Raw genomic sequence first — 21,332 nt, 5'->3', positions numbered from 1 at the left:
CGTCTCTGCTTCTCCTTCCTGCTAATGTGCCTTGGAGGCAGCAGATGATGTATTGCATCCCTGCCACCCACGTGGTCAGCCACATGGAGTTCTGGCTCTCAGCTCCGGCCTGGCCCAGCCCTAGCTGTAAGGACATTTGGGGAGCATTTGGGGAGTGAATTGGCATATGGAAGAGCTCTATTGCTCTACCTTTCAAATAAATAAAAATGAATAAATAAGCATAAGAAGAAATATATGGTTTCTTTATATTTTTGCTAAACCCTTTACTTTCTCCTTATATCAGTGACAGAGGTTTTCTGTTTGTAATATAATCACATAAGAAAAATTTGTGATCAGAATGAAAGCAATGATTTCAATCAGCCATAGCCTGATGAGTTGGGGGGCACTGCAGTCAGACAGAAAAAGGTCTTGGGGAAGGTCAGTTTAGGGCAGGGCCCAGGAATGGTCTCCACCAGGGTTTTACCCTGATACCTGGTTCCCTGGCCCCCTGTGCATCTGGTAGGTGATCCTCACCCATCACTCCTGGTGTGTTCACTGCTCTGGCTAGTGTTACCCAATACCCAAGAAAAGAGACTGAACTTTCTCTTCTAAAATGCACACATCCCTTTGGAGATCACTGGGAGGTCATTTATAAGAGTTAACTTGCCTTTCACCCCAATTTGGGTTCAAAATTTAAAGCCTGAGCTGAGCATTGTGGCACAGTGGTTTACACTGCCACTGGGGACAACTGCATCCCAAATCCACTTCTGATCCAGCTTCCTATTTATGCATCCTGGGAGATAGCAGATGATAGTTTAAGTGCTGGGCTCCTGGTTTTGTCATGACCCAGTCCTGGCTGTTGTGGACATTTGGAGAAGGAACCATCAGGTGGGTGACTCTCTCTCTTGCTCTCTCTCTCTCCCTCCCCCATGCCCCATCTTTCAATTAGATGAAAATAAGAAACCTTTTTTAAAAAGTTAAAGCTCAAGCTAATAGACTGTAGAATGACATAGATAAATGTTTTTGCACCCTTATTTCAAATGTTAAAATATCTAACTTAATTAGGAATGATTTCAGATCATATAATCTTGTCGTACAAGGTCCAATTCCCAGGCCAGAGGGAGTCATTTTATTCCCAGATTACTATGATCATAACATTGAGGTCAAATATTGTCTGTTTTTTGTTTGAATGTTTCTCACATTCATATTTTTTCACGAAGACACTGCCCTATTTCTAGTCACATAGGAATTTCTAGTCCGCCATTTCTCAGAGACCTCTAGCACAATTATAGAATCTGAACAAAGCTATATGATTTCATTCCTCTGCATTATTCAGCATTACTGACAAAATCAAAAGGGCAACTTCTTACAAATGTATTGTTTGCTTAAAATTACTGTCTTCTGTAGTTGTTAGATACAAAGATATGCTAGATGCATGATAGAGAAAGAAGATTTGTGATTAAAGCCTTCTACAGCTTACTGATGTTTTGTCTACTTTTATATCCATTTCTGAGAGAGGGATGTGAACCCTCTCAGTCCGTATGTGTATCACATCCTTCTTGTGGTCAGTCTGTCTGACACAATATGCTTGGCAGCCAAGAACACCTATGGGAAACCCTAGGAGTTTGGATAGGAAGGATCTGACCAGCGGAGCAGGGGAGCACAGGGGAGCTGGGCTGGGCAGAACCAGCGTCAGAAGTGGTGAATAGTTTGCAAAGAGGTCCTGATCTTATTTTGTTCCTGGTGTGGGCTCGGCTGGAGGAGGGGTGTTCTAAGAATGGGGTCACGTGGGGGATTCCACTGTGAGGCAGCAAGGATGAAGGCAGCGGATTGGTCAAGAGAGGGCAGAAGCAGGTCAGGGTTGGTAAGGCAACCACCAAACAAAACACTCGGAGGAAAACGGGGCCTCCTCTGTGCCCCTCTGCTCACTCCCGAGTGTCTCACACCTGCTGTCTGTCCTGCTGTGTGCAGCCTCCCACTGATGTGTCTCTGAACCCTGTTCCCAGCCTCTACACGTGCTTTGACCCTAGTACTTTCCTGACTCCCTTCTCCTGCTTCACCCAGGTGCCCACCATCCCGCTTCCTGCCACATCGCTTCCCATTCCCCATCCCCATCCCGACCTCCCCCACCCCCTTCCCATCCCCCCCCTTCCCCTCTTCCTATCTGGTGACTTGGGGCACCCGAGAGCACCAGGACATGGAGGTGTGCAGGCGGATCTTCTGGATGTTCCTGCTGGGGTTTCTCAGTCCCTCCAACTGGAATGTGAGTAAACATTAGATGTGCCACGGTTTCTTCCCTTCTATTGGGCTGTGACACACTGAGCTTTATATAACAGCCTTTTCAGGGTCTCTTGGATAGCAACTTGGCCCTCCTTGGAGACCAAGAACTTCAGCACAGCTGTCATAACCAGGCTGATCAGGCTCTGGCCACATCTGTGACATCAGCTTCTGCTGGGTCCTGACACAGAAAAGACTAACAGGATGGGATTCTGAAAATAATCTCATAGCATAAAAGGGAAGGATTAGTGGAAAGACTAGAGAGAAACCGTGGAATTACATGCACTAGTGGTGGGGACTGTATGGTATGGAATTGTATCTCAATAGTGTTTTTTTTAAAGATTTATTTATTCATTTGAAAATCAGAGTTACATAGAGAAGGAGAGGCAGAGAGAGAAAGAGAGGTCTTCCATTTGCTGGTTCACTCCCCAACTGGCTGCAATGGCTGGAGCTGCACTGATCTGAAACCAGGAGCCAGGAGCTTCTTCTGGGTCTCCCACACTGTCCACTCTGCCTGTCAAAAATAATAATAATAATAATAATTAAAAAATTTTAGACAGGCAGAGTGGACAGTGAGAGAGAGAGAGACAGAGAGAAAGGTCTTCCTTTACCGTTGGTTCACCCTCCAATGGCCGCTGTGGCCAGCGCGCTGCGGCCGGCGCACCGCGCCGATCCGATGGCAGGAGCCAGGTGCTTTTCCTGGTCTCCCATGGGGTGCAGGGCCCAAGCACTTGGGCCATCCTCCACTGCTCTCCCTGGCCACAGCAGAGAGCTGGCCTGGAAGAGGGGCAACCGGGACAGAATCCGGCGCCCCGACCGGGACTAGAACCCGGTGTGCCGGCACCGCAGGCGGAGGATTAGCCTAGTGAGCCGCGGCACCGGCCTAAATTATTTTTGTGGTAATTATTATAGCAGTTGGTCTTGACTACTATAAAATTAGTTTGAAAAAAAAAAAACAGTGAATGATGAAAAAAGGTCAATGTTTTTAGAAACCTGGGCTAAGCAACAATCTGTAAATTTCGTTGGAATAATAACTCAGTTATGAGTGCACAGCTGCCGCCTATCTCTCCTTCATGTTATTCTCACTGATATCTTAAGCACACTTTGTACATTTTTCTCATTCTTCCATACAGATTGGCTATGTTGTTGGATTTTTTCCAAAACCATTTAACCAGTTACTTCAAGACTATTCAAAAGAAGATACTGACTTTCCATCCAAAGTAAGCTTATTCATTTATCAATCAATTATAACTTGGCTTATAAATTCATAAGTAAAATTCTATCAACCATTAAAAAGATTTTCTGTGTTTTTGTCAGAAAACTAAGATTGTAAGCTATGCATCATATTTTGTTCTACAGATTATGTTCAGTAAAGTTATTTAAAGTAAGCCATATCTCTTTGTAGAAACAGATTTTTTCCCCACTTTTAACATCTGCATAAGTAATGAAACTGTCTCCTCATTCAGGATGGTAAACTCATTCATCACAAACATTTTCTTCTGCTCCTCGCTTGTCCACCTGATCTCCCTCCATCCCTGTCTTCCCTGTACTGTTTTTTTGTTTTTTGTATTTTTTTTTCCAGGCAGAGTGGACAGTGAGAGAGAAAGGGACAGAGAGAAAGGTCTTCCTTTTTGCCATTGGTTCACCCTCCAATGGCCGCCGCGGCCGGAGCATCGCACTGATCCGAAGGCAGGAGCCAGGTGCTTCTCCTGGTCTCCCATGGGGTGCAGGGCCCAAGCACTTGGGCCATCCTCCACTGCACTCCCTGGCCACAGCAGAGAGCTGGCCTGGAAGAGGGGCAACCGGGACAGAATCCGGCACCCCGACCGGGACTAGAACCCGGTGTGCCGGCGCTGCAAGTCGGAGGATTAGCCTGTTGAGCCCTTACTGTTGATCTCAGTCTATTCCATTTTATAGAAGGAAAGCAGACTTGATGGGCTTATTGTTATTGTTATTCTAGATTAGCTAAGTCAGCAAGAGCAGAGATTGATCCATATTGTTTTATACATTAGTAGTTTATTTTTTCCATTGCTATTAGAAATCCTTTGTTTGGATTGACAACAATTTGTCCTTTACTTTGGGGAGGATGTGGGACTTGTTTTTCCCATTGATCCTTGCTCTTAAAACAAAAGCAGTTCTTCTGTGAGATTTCCCAGTATATCCCTGCATTTTGCAGCTCCACAATGAATTGGCTGGGAAAAATCTCCAGCTGGGATTGTACCTGTGATTCTATAAACATATAGAATTGTAATAGTTTTTGGCACTTTTGTTCAAAAGAAAAGTCGCTGACATGAGACATTTTGGTTTTGCTAATTACCATGATCATTTTATCAGGAAAACACTGAAACAGATAGCATTGATTGATTAATATTTTACCAAACATGAGTTTACACATAACTGTCCACCTGTCCATCTTATTTTTGGCACATTTTATAATGAATTGCAGGCATCACTGTATTTCCTTCTAAATAGTACAGCATGATTGTCATGAACTAAAATTCAATATTTCTTGACAGATTTTTCTTTAAAAAAAGATACATAGAGGAAAACATAAAAAGTGTAAGTCACTAACTTTGAAAAATATACAAGTATAGCCCAAACCCTATCAAAATCTACAAAATGACTGTCTCCCCAGCAAGCGTTCTCACTTTCTTCCCAGTCGGTCCCTATCCTCATCATTAATTTTGCTTGTTCTAGAATTTTATATAAACAGATGCATACATGCCATATTTACTCTTTTGTGTCTGCCTTATTTTGTTCACACAATGTGTCTAAAATCACTTGCATTGTCCCTTAAATCAGTAATTTTCTTTCACTCACTTCTGACTCAGCATAATACTTACATTATTATCTCTGATTCACCAGCTTGAAGGAAATGTTTAGAATTAATTATGTGCTAAGTTTTTAAAAACAAACAGGCAAATCCAGAACAATCTGTGGACAGCACTGATTAGAATCAGTCAGGACCTACTCAGTGGAAGTCTGTCTTCCTTCTCATAAGAGTCTAATGGAATTAATTCAAGAATATTAGAAAAAAAACCACACTTCAGCCTCATTTTCATTATCGCCATCGTGGTTTTATTTAAGCACTGATACTTGATTTTTGTTTGAATAAAGTTTTTGGTTTTTTGGTTGATGCTGATCTTTGAGTATGAAAATCATATAATCCAAGAGAAAAGCACCTTGAAGAGATTCTTGTGCAGCAACAGACATAGGAGAGGGAGGGCCCGTGGTGAACTAGAACCCTCCACTTAGAGACATCCACATTCACAACATCTAAAAACACTTGCAGCCGTCCAGGAAATGTGAGATTGGCAAACTCTGATATTTCCTGAAGCAGTGAATTCCCCTGCAGTCAGCTGCAGCCTACCTCTGGCAGGCTGGCCTGGGTTTTCTAAAAGATGATTCTTTGTGGGTGAAATACTATAAATATCTCTGAGGTGTCTCACTGTTTCTAGTGTTATCATTGCAGCTGGTCCATGTTCCACCTAGCCATTTTCATCTTGGACTTCAGTGTTTTGAAATTCCCTGGAAATCTATCATTATTGTCTCCTTGGTAATTTCTGCATTTTCCATTTTCTCCAGGAGGACTGGCCTTGCGGTGAGTATACTACAGCAACATACAGGTAACTTTTAATCCTAAATCAGGAGGAACTTCAGTCACTGCACCCTTTATTTGCATTCAGCACAATGAGCTCCCCTTGCAGCACTGCTTCCCCTGCATCCTATCAGTCTCAACAAGTCCATTTCATTTCTCATTCAGATTGAAATATTTTTATATTTCTCTCAATTGCTTCTTTGAGTCATGTGCTCTTTCTCTTAAGTATTTATGTATTCATTTATCTGAAAGAGAGAGATAAATGACTACAACAGCTGGGATGGAGCCAGGTCACAGCCAAGTGCTGGGAACTCCATCCAGGTCTCCCGCATGAGTGGCAGGAATTCAAGTCCTCATGCCATCATTTGCTGCTTCCCAGGCACATTTGCAGGGAGCTGGGTCAGAAGTGGAGGAGCTGGGATTCAAACCGGCACTCCGATAACAGGAGGCAGGTGTCCTGAGTACGACTTAACCATGACACCAGCCCTGATTCGTGTGCTCTTTGGAACTACATTGTTTAATCTTCAAATAACTTTTGCCTTTCAATATCTTTCTATTGTTGATTTCTACATTAATTTTGTGGTCATAGGGAAAATTTTCTATTATTACTTGGAATGTAACTTTCACCTGTGCCTTTCAGTGTAGTTCTGTTCTTTCCTTTAGGTGAGACAGTCGACAGCGGTAGAGTTGGGTATTTCCCATCACACAGGTCATTTAATCTCTGGCACATTCCCAGTTAGGCTCAGGGGAAATAGATTCTCGTGAAGGCGGGTCTTTTAAATGAGTAGAGAAGACCCTGGGCTTACTTTGAAATGACTGTTTTTCACATACCTTTGTGGAAAACGTGAGAGGATCTATTCTCCAGTATTCACTGTTAGAACCTGCTGGGACTCCTAGAAAGAAAACTCACACCAAGAATGACAGCCTCCACGTGATGGGAATCCCCTGGCATTGTGCAGTGTCACCTTTTCCACATCGAGCCTCCTGGAACTCATCAGTTACAGCATCGGTTTTCCGTGGTGTACTGATCCCCCATGAGAATTGTGACTTGGTATGTGCGCTCTGGTATGTGGTGATTCATTGTATCTGTCTGTCTTTCTCATCCTGAAGGCAGCACTTTGCACTGTGACATCAGTTCTCTGATAGATCTAATGGGTTTTTTTGATTTTTAGTTACTTCATCTTTTTCCTTATTATGTACACAGGAATGATAGTCTACAAGCTCCTTACAAGCCAGACCAGAAGTCAAGGGTCCAGCAATTTTCTGACTTCTAGATCATCAATATGAGCACAGTTAATGTAATCAATGCACAATCATTCTTAGGCATTTAAAATTTAACAGAAAAGTGATCTCTGTTAAACGTAGGAGTGGGAATAAGAGAGGGAGGAGATATATAGGTTGGCACATGCTCACTCGGACTTACCTCCAATGGTGGAACTAGAAATGTGCCAGGGGATTTCAACTCAATCTTACCAAGGAGGCAGGTACCAATGCCAACACACTTGGTAAAGTGATAAGTATAAATACACAACCGATCAAAAAGGTAGGGTATGTGTTGATGAGATTTCACAAATAAGACCAGTGTAAGCAAATAATGAAGGATAGAATTAAAAGGGAGATGATCCTGTGGGGGAAACAGGACACACAGCAGACTCATAGAATGGCAGCACTCCTGCCTGAGAATCAACCCTTGGGACATTCGGATCTGGCTAAAAGGTCCATGAGAGTCTCACAGGCATGGAAAGCCATGACACGGTGGCAAAAAACAATCCAAATGAAAGATCCTGGTGAACAAGACCCCAGCAGAAGGAACAGGCCATCAAGGAGAGAGGTGCCTTTCTCTGAAGGGAGGAAGGAACCTCCACTGTGATACGGCCTTGACTAAACAAGCTAAGAGTCAGTAAACTCAAGGGGCTTCCATAGCCTAGACAGCTCATAGCAAGAGTCTCGGGTGATTGCTGACGTCATAAATAAGAGTGCCAATTGTTAAATCAACAACGGGAGTCACTGGGTACATGCTCCCCACGTAGGATCTCTGTCCTTAATGTGTTCTATTATGAAACTTATAAAACAACACTACTAGTCGAACAATACCCTATACCTTGTGCAGTTGTATGAGTGCAGCCTGTTGAAATCCTTGCTTAGTATATACTAAGTTGATCTTCAATATATGAAGGTAATTGAAAATGAAACTCGATGAAGGGCGGGATAGGAGAGGGAGTGGGAGAGGGGAGGGCCACGGGAGGGAGGGAGGTTGGGGGGGGCCACAACAATACAAAAGTTGCACTTTGTAAATTCACATCTATTAAATAAAAAATAACTATATAACAAACAAAAAAAGAAAGAATAAAAAAGAACTTAATACTTTACCCTTTTAGTATTTTTTATGTTCTACTTAAAACTATTGGTTGAACTCTGTAATTAATACACAATTACTCTTAGGTGTTTAATTAATACTATAACTAGTACTCAAATAGTATTTTACACTTTGTGCTTCTGTGTGGGTGCAAACTGTTGAAATCTTTACTTAATATATGCTAAATTGATCTTCTGTATATAAAGATAATTGAAAATTAATCCTGATGTGAATGGAAGGAGAGAGGGAGTGGGAGAGGGGAGTGTTGTGGGTGGAAGGGAAGTTATGGGGGGGGAAGCTATTGTAATCCATAAGCTGTACTTTGGAAATTTATGTTCATTAAATAAAATAAAATTAAAAAAAGGAAATTACCCTCGTAAATACACATTTTATTACATGTATTACTAATAGTATTGTATTACCAAGGCAACTATATGTTATCAATGATAAAATGACAACTCACAAATATTTTTCCTTCAAACAGAAAAACTGAATGTTAAATACTTGGTGAACTCACTGCTTTTCCATTTGCCCACCCTTAGGATTGGGTGACAAGGGTATGGAAATCACTGTTTCCTGATCTGGGTGGGAAGTAAAAGGAATACCTATGATTTTCTGTTTGCTCTTCCTGGATATATTTTCCCATAACAACTGATAATGAGTTATTTTTTGATGTTTTGTTGAAGGATAATGACAGAAAAGCTGAAGACATGAACAATCTAGTGAATGACCTTATTCAAAGTATATATGCCAAGCTTCCACCTGGAACAGATCTGAATGCCCAGAATCATGACTTGGTAAGAATTTGGCTGTTACATTTTGCCATTTTTTGGCTTCTTAGCCTTTTTAGTTTACTGGGTGAATTGAGATGCAGATTTTTCCTTGCTGTTCATGATAGTACAAGTGTGAGAGTCTAGGGGCTGAAACTTCTGTGCAATGTTCAATGTGGCTGTGTAAATCCTACAATGACTTCTTAAATTTATTTATTTATTTGAGAGGCAGAGTTACAGATAGAGAGAGGGAGAGACAGAGAGAGAGGTCTTCCGTCTGCTGGTTTACTCCCCAAATGGCCGCAAAGGCCAGGGCTGGGCCAGGCTGAAGACTGGAGCTTCCTCTGGGTCTCCCACGTGGATGCAGGGGCCCAAGTACTGGGGCCATTTTCCACTGCTTTCCCAGGTCATTAGCAGGGAGCTGGATAGGAAATGGAGCAACTGGGGATTAAACCGTCACCCATATGGGATGATGGTGCAGCAGGCAGAGGCCCAAGCCATTATGCCACAGCACCAGCCCCCTGGTTGACTTTCATCTCTTCAGTTTATCACTCAGAGTTTCTATGGAAATTACAGTGCAGATAGTAGAAAAAGAAAACTTCAGAGAAACTGAAAGATGTTACACCAATGTTATTTTTGCCAATAAACATCTCAGGATTGTCAGAGAGAAACTACCTATACTCGCTACAGGATTTCCATTGTATATCTTAGCTTTGATGCAGAACAAATATTTCATTTCTTAAAAGATTAAAATTGGGGGCAGCGCTGTGGCACAACAGGTTAATCCTCTGCCTGTGGTGCGGGCATCCCACATGGGCTCCAGTTCTAGACCTGGATGCTTTTCTTCTAATTCAGCTTTCTACTAAGGCCTGAGAAAGCAGTAGAAGATGGCCCTCATGGCTCCTGGCTTCAGATTGGCCCACTCTGGCCATTGTGGCCATTTGGGGAGTGAACCAGCAGATGGAAAACCTTTCTCTCTGTCTCTCCCTCTCACTGTCTGTAACTCTACCTTTCAAATAAAACAAAAAGATTAAAATTGTATGATCTCTACATGGAATTTTGCTTTGGGAATTGTCATTAGTGAGAATTCCCTATATTAGGTTCAAATTACCACTAATGATGTCAGGGTCAGGAAAGTAAAACTGAAGTTTGAAGATGAGAAAGTAGACAAAGAAAATACTCAGCTCATGCCATCAAGATGGCATGTAACAATGCCATCTTACTTGTTAAAGTGATCAGTTTAAGTTCATAATTGATCAAAAAGATAGGATTAAGTGTCAAAGGGATTACATAAATCAGACCAGTGTCTGCAAATAATAATTGATAGAATTAGAAAGGAGACAATGATCCTACATGGGAAGCAGGATACACAGCAGGCTCATAGAGTGGCAAATGCCCTAAATAGCACTCTGGCCTCAGAATCAGCCCTTAAAGCATTCAGATCTGGCTAAAAAGCCCATGAAAATTACTCAGGCATGGAAAGCCAAGACACTGTGACAAAAAAAAAATGACCTAATTGAAAGATCTCTGTGAGTGAGATCCCAGTGGAAAGAAGGGGCCATCAAAGGAGGAGGTACCTTTCTCTGAAGGGAGGAGAGAACTTCCACTTTGACTATGGCCTTGTCTGAATAAGATCGGAGTTGGTGAACTCAAGAGGCTTCCATAGCCTTGGCAGCTCATGACAAGAGCCTCAGGTAATTACTGACGTCATAAATAAAAGTGTCAATTGTTAAATCAACAAAGGGAGTCACTGTCCACCTACTCCCCATGTAGGATCTTAACTATTTTGTTTAAAAAGCTTTATTTTGGGGGGCTGGCATTGTGGCGTAATGTGTAAAGCCACTGCCTGCAGTGCCAGCATCCCATATGGGTCAGTTTGAGACCAGACACTCTGCTTCCTATTCAGTTCTCTGCTATGGCCTGGGAAAGCAGTGGAGGTTGGCCCAAGGCCTTGAGCCCTTGTACCTGCGTGGGAGACCTGGAAGAAGCTCCTGGCTCCTGGCTTCGGATCAGCACAGCTCCAGCTGTTCCGACCATCTGGGGAGTGAACCAGCAGATGGAAAGCCTCTCTCTCTCTCTCTCTCTCTCTCTTTCTCTTACTCTTTCTCTTTCTCTCTCTCTTTGCCTCTCCTTCTCTCTGTGTGTATAACTGTGACTTTCAAGTAAAATAAATAAATTTTTTTAAAAAAAAAGCTTTATTCATTATTTCTTTGAAAGGCAGAGTTACAGAGAGAAAGAGAAAGATAGATTTTTCATCTACTGGTTCACTCTCCAAATGGCGACAATGCCTGGGGGACCAGACAGAAGCTACCTATTTCTAAGGGAAAAACTGAGTAGTGTTAAATGTTCACAAAGTTGTGCAGTCATTATTTCTCGAATGTCTCTTCGTATATTTGTCTTAAAGTCTACAGAGTATCATGATGAAGCCAAGGAAGCCAAGTGGAAAGCCCTGAGGTCCAGCATATGTGAACTGGAAGGTACACTGTTGGGAAAAAAGGCCCAATAGAGCAAAGATCAGTTTTCACTGGGAAGGTGAAGAATGGCTTACTGCCCCAGGGTCCTTGCCCAGCCACGTTCTTAGGTCCAAGTGCACATACACAAAGAACACTGTTTTATCTTTTGCAGAAGATAAAAAGAACCTGGAAGATAGCTGCCATACATTGAGCTCTGCATTGGCAGAAAAGGAGGCTGACTACAAACTACTGAAGATGACTTTGAATAGTCTTTATGAAAACTATGCACAAAGAAAGATGACCCTAACAAGGTAAGATGCTCACATGTTCTTAGATACAACTACTGTTGTGTGAACAAGTGTGTCCACCAATGTAGGCAGCTGTAACTGTCAAAGCAGAGCTTTTCCTTATGATCCAGGTTTTGTCTTAGTCTGTCTCAAGGCTGATGCAGGGGTTGTATGTCTTCAGTAGTATCTTGTTTGCACTGAAATGTGAGCTCTCTTAGGGTGGGACAGTGCCTTGCTCCACTGTGTCTTCAATACCTTACTGCATTTGGGCCTCTCCACAAAGCATTTGCTGAAGCCTTGCATGGATGGCCAGAAAAATAAATACAGAAACCTTCTGTGTTGCTTTGTGCCTATTTCCTTCCTATGGCTCTTTAAATGTTGTGGGTAATCCCTATTAAAACAGGTATCAAATTGATAATCTTTTGACTCAAAACCATGGACAAAGCAGTTCAAGGGCAGCACAGCAAGTGTAACTTTCCAGACCTCAGGATTTGCTGCCTACACCATCAGTGAACTCCATCTTGTGAGAGCAGATGACACTGAGGCTGAGGGTTTCCCGGCCGTTGGCTCCAGGTTTCCAGGAGCTAAGACCCTGACTGGGTGGCAGTTCACAACATTTTCAAATTCAGTCCGTGTTGGTAGCACTATGATTTGCTTTTTCCCTCTACTAAGCTTGAAGCAGTAGCTGGCAGGGGCTCCACTCCTGCATTTAGACATATCCACAAGTCACTAGTAACCCTGGAAGGCTCTCTGCAGGTCTGATTGTCTATGTCAGGGTACCCGCCTGAGACGGAGAATCAGTCTCGCATGGGAGGAGACAGACAAGTATGGATCCCCTGTCTTACAAACAGTGGGATGAATTGGGATGAATTGGTCTGGTTTTCCATCTGGAAAGAAAATGAGCATTTACTGTCTCAAGGTCATGGCTGACCAGTGCATTCCATAGGTGCTATGTATACAAACATATGTAATGTATGAAATTATGGCTTATTTACTAACAAATAGGAATACAGAGCTACGAGGAGGAGCGTGAAATTGCAGAGGAGTTGCCAGTGGCCCAGAGTCTGATTTTCCTCTGGTCCTCAATGGGCAGCTTTAATTCTGTTCTCAGAATGCGTTTGTGGGTGTGCACATTATTACAGAAGGCTGGGAGGGAATTTTGCATTCAAACCCATCAGACTGCTGGATGGTCAGAAAGGCAGAGTTTCACATGGGCTTCTGGGTGAGGTGCATTTCTTTCCCACCTTAGGGAGCTGGCAAGGCAGCAACAGGAGCAGATGGAGAGCGAGAGGCAGCTGTTAGAGAAAGAGGAAAACCTGAAACTGGCTGAAGAGGAGTTACAAAAATACAAGTGAGTTCTGAGATTGAACACCAACTACTCTGGAAACCCTTGTTGGATTTTGTTTTTAACTCTATTTAGTGTTTAGATATGATTAACACAGAAATATGAACAGTCTGAGGACATACGTGGAGAAAAAAAAAAAGCTCACAGCAGGGAAAACACAGCAAATTAAATTTTACTAATGACCAGAAAATGTTGTTACTGAACATTTGCTGATCCCTAACGCTGGGCCAACAGTGTGGGAGGCAGGACTCGTGTGAATGTTTGTGGGGTGGTGGCAGTTATGATTATCCTTAGGAGAGCAGTTTGGTGTAGGAGAGATCACAGCCATAGAAGTGACAGTAGCATTTTGTAAACCCAGTTGTTGCCACTCTGGGGAATATGGAAGCATATCAGTAAAAGGAGAACAGAGCTTTGTGAGAAAAGATACTCAAGTAGAATCCCTCTTTGCAGATGATATGATTCTTTATTTAGGGGATCCAAATAACTCTAATAAGAGACTATTGGAACTCATAGAAGAGTTTGGCAAAGTAGCAGGATATAAAATCAATGCACAAAAATCAACAGCCTTTGTATACACAGGCAATGCCACGGCTGAGAAAGAACTGCTAAGATCAATCCCATTCACAATAGCCACAAAAACAATCAAAAACCTTGGAATAAACTTAACCAAGGACGTTAAAGAGCTCTACGATGAAAATTACAAAACCTTAAAGAAAGAAATAGAAGAGGATACCAAGAAATGGAAAAATCGTCCATGCTCTTGGATTGGAAGAATCAATATCATCAAAATGTCCATTCTCCCAAAAGCAATTTATAGATTCAATGCAATACCAATCAAAATACCAAAGATATTCTTCTCAGCTCTGGAAAAAATGGTGCTGAAATTCATATGGAGACACAGGAGACCTTGAAGAGCTAAAGCAATCTTGTACAACAAAAACAAAGCCGGAGGCATCACAATACCAGATTTCAGGACATACTACAGGGCAGTGGTAATCAAAACAGCTTGGTACTGGTACAGAAACAGATGGATAGACCAATGGAACAGAATAGAAACACCAGAAATCAACCCAAACAGCTATATCCAACTTATATTTGATCAAGGATCCAAAACCAATCCCTGTAGCAAGGACAGTCTATTCAATAAATGGTGCTGGGAAAATTGGATTTCCACATGCAGAAGCATGAAGCAAGACCCCTACCTTTCACCTTACACAAAAATCCACTCAACATGGAGTAAAAACCTAAATCTACGACGTGACACCATCAAATTATTAGAGAGCATTGGAGAAACCCTGCAAGATATAGGTACTGGCAAAGACTTCTTGGAAAAGACCCTGGAAGCACAGGCAGTCAAAGCCAAAATTAACATTTGGGATTGCATCAAATTGAGAAGTTTCTTTACTGTAAAAGAAACAGTCAGGAAAGTAAAGAGGCAACCAACAGAATGGGAAAAAATATTTGCAAACTATGCAACAGATAAAGGATTAATAACCAGAATCCACAAAGAGACCAAGAAACTCCACAACATCAAAACAAACAACCCACTTAAGAGATGGGCCAAGGACCTCAACAGACATTTTTCAAAAGAGGAAATCCAAATGGCCAACAGACAAATGAAAAAATGTTCAGGATCACTAGCAATCAGGGAAATGCAAATCAAAACCACAATGAGGGTTCACCTCACCCTGGTTAGAATGGCTCACATACAGAAATCTACCAACAACAGATGCTGGCGAGGATGTAGGGAAAAAGGGACACTAACCCATTGTTTGTGGGAATGCAAACTGGTTAAGCCACTATGGAAGTCAGTCTGGAGATTCCTCAGAAACCTGAACATAACCCTACCATACAACCCAGCCATCCCACTCCTTGGAATTTACCCAAAGGAAATTAAATTGGCAAACAAAAAAGTGGTCTGCACATTAATGTTTACTGCAGCTCAATTCACAATATCTAAGACCTGGAATCAACCCAAATGCCCATCAACAGTATTCTGGATAAAGAAATTATGGGACATGTACTCTGTAGAATACTATACAGCAGTCAAAAACAATGAAATCTGGTCATTTGCAACAAAATGGAGGAATCTGGAAAACATCATGCTGAGTGAATTAAGCAAGTCCCAAAGGGACAAATATCATATGTTCTCCCTGATCAGTGACAACTAACCGAGCACCAAAAAAGAAACCTGTCAAAGTTAAATGGACACTATGAGAAACAGTGACTTGATCAGCTCTTGCCCTAACTGTTGATGTACAATGTAATAGTGTATCCCTTTTAGTATTTTTTCTTCTACTTAATACTATTGGTTGAACTCTGTAATTAACACACAATTATTCTTAGGTGTTTAAATTTAACTGAAAAGTGACCTCTGTTAAATATAATAGTGGGAATAAGAGAGGGAGGAGATGTACAATTTGGGACATGCTCAAGCTGACTCGCCCCAAATGGTGGAGTTAGAAATGTGCCAGGGGATTCCAATTCAATCCCATCAAGGTGGCATGTACCAATGCCATCTCACTAGTCCAAGTGATTAATTTCAGGTCACAATAGATCATAATGATAGGACTAAAAGTCAAAGGGATCCCATAAACAAGACTAGTGTTTGCCAATACTGATAGTTAAAAAAAGGGAGAGAATGATCCAACATGGGAAGTGGGATACACAGCAGACTCATAGAATGGCAGATGTCCTAAACAGCACTCTGGCTTCAGAATTAGCCCTTACGGCATTCAGATCTGGCTGAAGATCCCATGAGAGTATTTTAGGCATGGAAAGCCAAGACACTGTGGCAAAAAACCAACCAAACAAAAACAACAACAACAACAACAAAAACCACACACACCTAAATGAAAGATCTCTGTGAGTGAGATCCCAGTGGAAAGAATGGGCCATCAAAGAAAGAGGTACCTTTCTCTGAAGGGAGGAGAGAACTTCCACTTTGACTATGACCTTGTAGAAGTAATATCGAAGTTGGCGAACTCAAAAGGCTTCCATAGCCTCGGCAACTCATGACTAGAGCCTAGGGAGAATACTGACACCTTAAACAAGAGTGTCAATTTGTCAACAACAGGAGTCACTGTGCACTTACTCCTCATGTAGGATCTCTGTCCTTAATGTGTTGTTCAATGTAAATTAGTGCTATAACTAGTACTCAAACAGTAGTTTACACTTTATGTTCTGTGTGGGTGCAAACTGATGAAATCTTTACTTAATATATACTAAATTGATCTTCTGTACATAAAGATAATGGAAAAGGAATCTTGATGTGAATGGAATGGGAGAGGGAGTGGGAGATGGGAGGGTTGCGGGTGGGAGGGAAGTTATGGGGAGGGGAAGCATTGTAATCCATAAACTGTACTTTGTAAATTTATATTTACTAAATAGAAGTTAAAAAAAAGGAAACAGAAAAAAAAAGATACTCAATTAGAATAAAGCAGGGTAAGGAGATTATGCTAACTCAGAATCCTGCAGACTTTATATACTGGATAAAAAACTGGTAAAGCAGTAGTTTGCATTCCACTGTGCCTTTATTATCATGGTACATACAAGATGTTTGATCTGTGTGCATGTTTTGTGCACATGTGTGAAGATAATGACCACCTAGGTACACTGAGTAAAATCATCATCAAAAAATGCTTATCTGATGACAGTAAATCTCAATCACAGGAGAAAAATTCAAGAACTGCAGGCACGGCAGGAGCGACAAAGGTCCATGTTCAGAAACCAGGTAATCTGCATTCTGCCAATCATTGCAGAATCCTCAGCCCCTTATGCCGATAACTACAGTGCTACTTAGATCCCCTGGACTTAGCTGCTGATGTGTGGACTTTTTCAGATAGCCTTTTACACCCAGAAGGATAGGGAAAACAGGGTAAGACTTTTTGAAGACTTTTTCTTTGCTGCCTTCTTTTGTGCCCCGTCTTCCACAGCTAACCAGGCATGCGTTTTCCTCCCACAGCTCAGGGCCTGTGCTTTTGAGCAGGAGGTGATGGAAAGGAGGAAGGAGCTGGTCTACTTGCAGCACAGGTGCTGAATGGGGTTGGCATCTTCACGGGTGTCTCTGAAGGCTTCAGATTAGGCTGTCGAGTGTCTGGTAGAGAAGCTGGTACTGAAGTCCACTTGTTTTCTGTGTTCAAGATGGGAAATGATGGAAATGCAGAGGCTGGCAGAGGGATCCTGGAGGCGGATGCCAGCACTGGGACGAATGACCTGGGGGAGCCCTCCAGGGAGAGGTAGGAGCAGCTGGTTGGGGGGCAGCTTCATTTCCACTGCAGAATCTACATCCTCCCCTTATTCCAGAAGTGACTGTTCTGTATTCTGAAAACAGTCCAGTGCACTAACTAAAGAGAAAGCATTGTCCCAGAAGGTGGTAGGACACTTTTCCTCAGGTGCCCTAGCAAGGTGGTTCTTTGGGCTGGACCCCAGGAAAAGGTCCCTGCACTGGGTGTGGATTCTCCTCTACTCCCACTGGTGACTTTTTTAAAGATTTATCAGAGGGGCTGGCATTATGGTGTAGTGGGCTGGGCCACTGCCTGCAATGCCAACATCCCATATGGGCACTGGGTCTAGTCTAGGCTGCTCCACTTCCAACCCAGCTCCCTGCTGATGTGCCTGAGAAAGCAGCAGAGTATTGCCCGAGTGCTTGGGCCCCTGCACCCACATGGGAGACCCAGAAGAAGCTCCTGGCTTCCACCTGGCCCAGCCCAGCCTTTTGCAGCATCTGGGGAGTGAACCAGAGGATGGATGATCTCTCTCTCTCTCTCTCTCTCTCTGACTCTGCTTTTCAAATAAAATAAATCTTAAAAAAAGATTTATTTGAAAGGCAGAGTGACAGAGAGGGAAAAACACATACACAGAGACAGAGAGAAGAGAGAGGAGAGAGAGGAAAGAAGGAGAGAGAGGAAAGAAGGAGAGAGAGAGAGAGAGCACACGCGAGCTTGATCTGTTGCTTCATCCTTAATGCCCATAACAGTTGAGGCTGGGCCAGGCAGAAGCCAGGAGCCAGGAATTCTATCCAGGTCTCCCGCATGGGTTTCAGGAACCTAAGTATTTGGGTGATCATTTCCTGCCTTCCCAGGTGCTTTTGCTGAAAGCTGTATCAGAAATGGAGGCACTGGAACTCAAAGTGGCCCTGTGATACGGGATGTGGGTGTCCTAGAGGAAGAGTTTATTTTGTGTGCTTTGTGCAATTTTGAACTCTCTCGGTAAAAGCAAATCGCAGTCTTATTTCTCGTGGGAAATATGCTATGCAGAAATCCTCCAGTGATGCCCTCTGTAAAATATCCTGCAGTAGCAGGGATCAAATATTTGTACAGAAATGCACACTTGCAGGGTGATAGTGAAGTGTGACAGCCAGTAATTATCTTCAGGGCCAATTTCCAAGAAAGTCCTGAATTATGTTCCCATGAACAGGTTCTCTTGTGGCCTGTGTAGTTATCACAGTGGATGAGTCCTCTGTTCAGACACCACAGGCTGTTTACAGTTTGAAATCAAAACACATTTGTTTTAATGTTCTTATTTAGAGTTAGTCTGAAACTCTCACTGGACTTTAAACTCAGTATTGCCTGTGAATTATGATAAGTATTATACCTCTGTGTACCTAACTTCTAGGTAACAGTTTCTGTCAAAACACATTCCCAGTTTCCCTGCAGGACATCAGGAATCCACATCCCCTCCCAAGAGATTCTGGTGTCCAGGGGTGGTAACACTGAGACCCTTAGCTTAGGAGAGAAGCAGAGGCATACGAGGAAGCAGGTGGCCCTCGATTCCACGACTGGCTGTGATCATGTGTGAAGGGTGGACATTCCTCTCTTCTCATTATCTGTTCTTAGTGTGCAAGTAACGGGCTTCGGATGTGGTAGGCAGGTAGGCTCGGAGGAGGTCTGGATATAGAGGTCATCTGTTTAGGATGTGTGTGTTTATTAATCTGGTTTGGCTCTGCATCTCCTGTAGGACAGGCCATGTCTTCTGACATCTGCAGACATAGAGAATGACATGTGAGGACAGCAGTCTATCCTGTGACGTCCCTTCATGCCCCAAGCTGTCAGGACCCAGTGGGAGAGTCAAGTTGTGTGTCACGTGTTGCTCTAAATCTGGTGGAGGCGAAGGTGCCTGGGACTGTCACCTACTTTATTGTGGATCAGCTTTTACTGGGATGAGTGTTGGTGCCATTGTCCATCATAGTAATACATTTCAAATATTAACTTCTGCGGGAGGCTGCAGAGGACCGCTACTTTTCCCAAATTTCTCTGTATGCCCTACCCCACAAGTGGTCCCTCGTCATGCTATTCCCATCCTATCAGTCTCTGCACCGGTAGCCTCAGTTAGTGCCTCCACCTCTAGCATTTGGTATGATGATCTGCACACAATGAAGTGACCTGGAAAGTGTCCTCATCTTATCTCTTTTTTGATATACAAAGGAAAACGTCCCAGATGGTACTGCAGGGTGTTACAACTTAAGGGTGAGGTTGTCTGAGGACCTTGGAAATTTGCTCCAGTTTCTGAGGACACACAATTGGCAGTACCATCTCTGCTGTGCACTGGGCAGCAGGTGTGTGTTTACATGAGGAAAGAGGTGGCTTATGGAGGTCAGAATATCAGGGTTTTTGCTGCCCTAAAGCTCTTCACCCCTAATCTGCAGGAAAGACAAGGGATTCCTGTGGGGGTGTCAAAGTTATGGGTCCGTGAGGACGCGTGCCCTAGAGGTCCAGGAAATGGACCTTGGTCCTGTGAGGAGACTTTGCTTGATGAGGCCCATAAGACTGACTGTGCAGCTGGGTCTGGGGCAGTGGGCAGCTCCCTCTGCATCGTGATGAGAGGCTCCAGGGGGAACTGAGGCTGACTGTGTGCTGCCCAGCTGGGCGCCTCTCACCACATCCCAGCCTCCTCTAGCCTTGCTCTCAGCTCCACATCAGGCACCATGGGGCTCTCCCTATGGCTCTGCTGCCTCAGGCCCTGATGCCCATGCTCTGTGGGGCCTCCTCTGAGCCCCCCTCAGTCACCTGTGACACAGAAATCCTTTTGGTTTCTGAGGACACTGTCAGGAAGAAAAAACAAGCCCATGGCAAAAGTACCTGGCAAATGTCTGCACATACTGGGCACTCCCCTTCCCACGTCACATGAAAACTCTCCTCTCATAAGATCATCAATAGATGTTCACTGAAGTACAGTAAATAAATCTAAGGGTACTGGCATCCCATATGGGTGCCAGGTTCTAGTCCCGGTTGCTCCTCTTCCACTCCAGCTCTCTGCTGTGGCCTGGGAAAGCAGTAGAGGATGGCCTAAGTGTTTGTACCCTGCACCCGTATGGGAAACCAGGAGGAAGCACCCGGCTCCTGGCTTTGGATCGGCGTAGCTCCAGCTGCAGCGGTCATTTTGGGAGTGAACCAAAGGAAGGAAGACTTTTCTCTCCGTCTCTCTCTCACACTGTCTGTAACTTTACCTGTCAAATTAATTAATTAATTAATTTTTTTAAATAAAAAATCTAAGGGTGTAATAGCTCAGGCCAAGACATGATTTGCAACCCTGTTTGCAAAGATGAGGCAGAGTCTCCTCTCTGTTATTCAAATTCAGACATGACAAGGTGAGGCAGTGATGAGGATGGGCTCACAGGAAGCTCAGATCTGCCTGAGATGTGCAGACTGTGATGTTTCATGAGCTGGAGACACAGAAACAGCCACACATGGAGGTACTCGCTTGTAGCCCAGATAGATGAGGGGACACAGTGTGGATAAGAAAATCAAGTCTTATGGAAATAGTCTTAAATCTTCTTGCCTTCCAGGACAAGCATTTTGAAATCCAAAGAGGAGCCCGAGCCACCCTAAGCATGCTGTGGCGATGATACACATTGAAGAACTGACCAGTGTGCACTCCTGAATGTTTTCCCTGCTCCATGCTGCCTCCTCCCTCTCTTATTTTTCCTAAAATTTCCCCTAATAAACCTTGTGAGATCCTCTGTCTCAGTGTCTGTATCCTAGACGACCAGCTGATACCAGCTGATACTTCTAGGTCATTCACAATGTGATCCACATCCACACAGTTCAAACATGGGCGGACACTTTGGTGTCGCAGGCAGAAGCAAGATCACCCTTTCTGGTAGTACTGACCATCACAGGTGGGAAGGAGTCTTCTGGGGGTGGGAACATCCAACATCTAGAGTCAGGTGGTCGCTGGGCTAATTCATGCTAGAAACACTCACTGAGCACTGTGCTAGAGCCTGTGAGCAGACACACAGGCACCTGTCTTCCTGTGAAGCTGACTCA

General features: G+C 43.3%; 1 protein-coding gene across 7 annotated transcripts; it reads left to right on the top strand.

Annotated features, from left to right (window-relative positions):
• Positions 1–1,868: 1,868 nt before the first annotated feature.
• On the top strand, positions 1,869–21,019 carry LOC103348586 (transport and Golgi organization protein 1 homolog). 7 transcript variants are annotated; one of them, XM_089321600.1, is made up of 13 exons: positions 1,869–2,242; positions 3,390–3,476; positions 5,842–5,857; positions 6,720–6,905; positions 8,897–9,007; positions 11,385–11,457; positions 11,606–11,744; positions 12,970–13,071; positions 16,738–16,798; positions 16,907–16,942; positions 17,030–17,097; positions 17,209–17,303; positions 20,852–21,019. In XM_089321600.1, exons 2-13 carry the CDS (start codon positions 3,397–3,399, stop codon positions 20,863–20,865), a joined length of 981 nt encoding a protein of 326 aa, XP_089177726.1. In that variant the 5' UTR covers positions 1,869–2,242; positions 3,390–3,396; the 3' UTR covers positions 20,866–21,019. The 7 variants fall into 7 exon arrangements, with proteins under 7 accessions (XP_089177726.1, XP_051703868.3, XP_089177725.1 ...); XM_051847908.3 differs by having other exon boundaries at positions 5,729–5,857; XM_089321602.1 differs by having other exon boundaries at positions 2,213–2,242; positions 6,518–6,905.
• The last annotated feature ends 313 nt before the right edge of the window (positions 21,020–21,332 follow it).

Source organism: Oryctolagus cuniculus, chromosome 19 (assembly GCF_051225735.1).
Source record: "Oryctolagus cuniculus isolate XC-2025 breed Fujian yellow rabbit chromosome 19, ASM5122573v1, whole genome shotgun sequence".
In the NCBI taxonomy this organism is placed as follows: domain Eukaryota; kingdom Metazoa; phylum Chordata; class Mammalia; order Lagomorpha; family Leporidae; genus Oryctolagus; species Oryctolagus cuniculus.
This window is presented reverse-complemented; position numbering and strand designations above follow the sequence as displayed.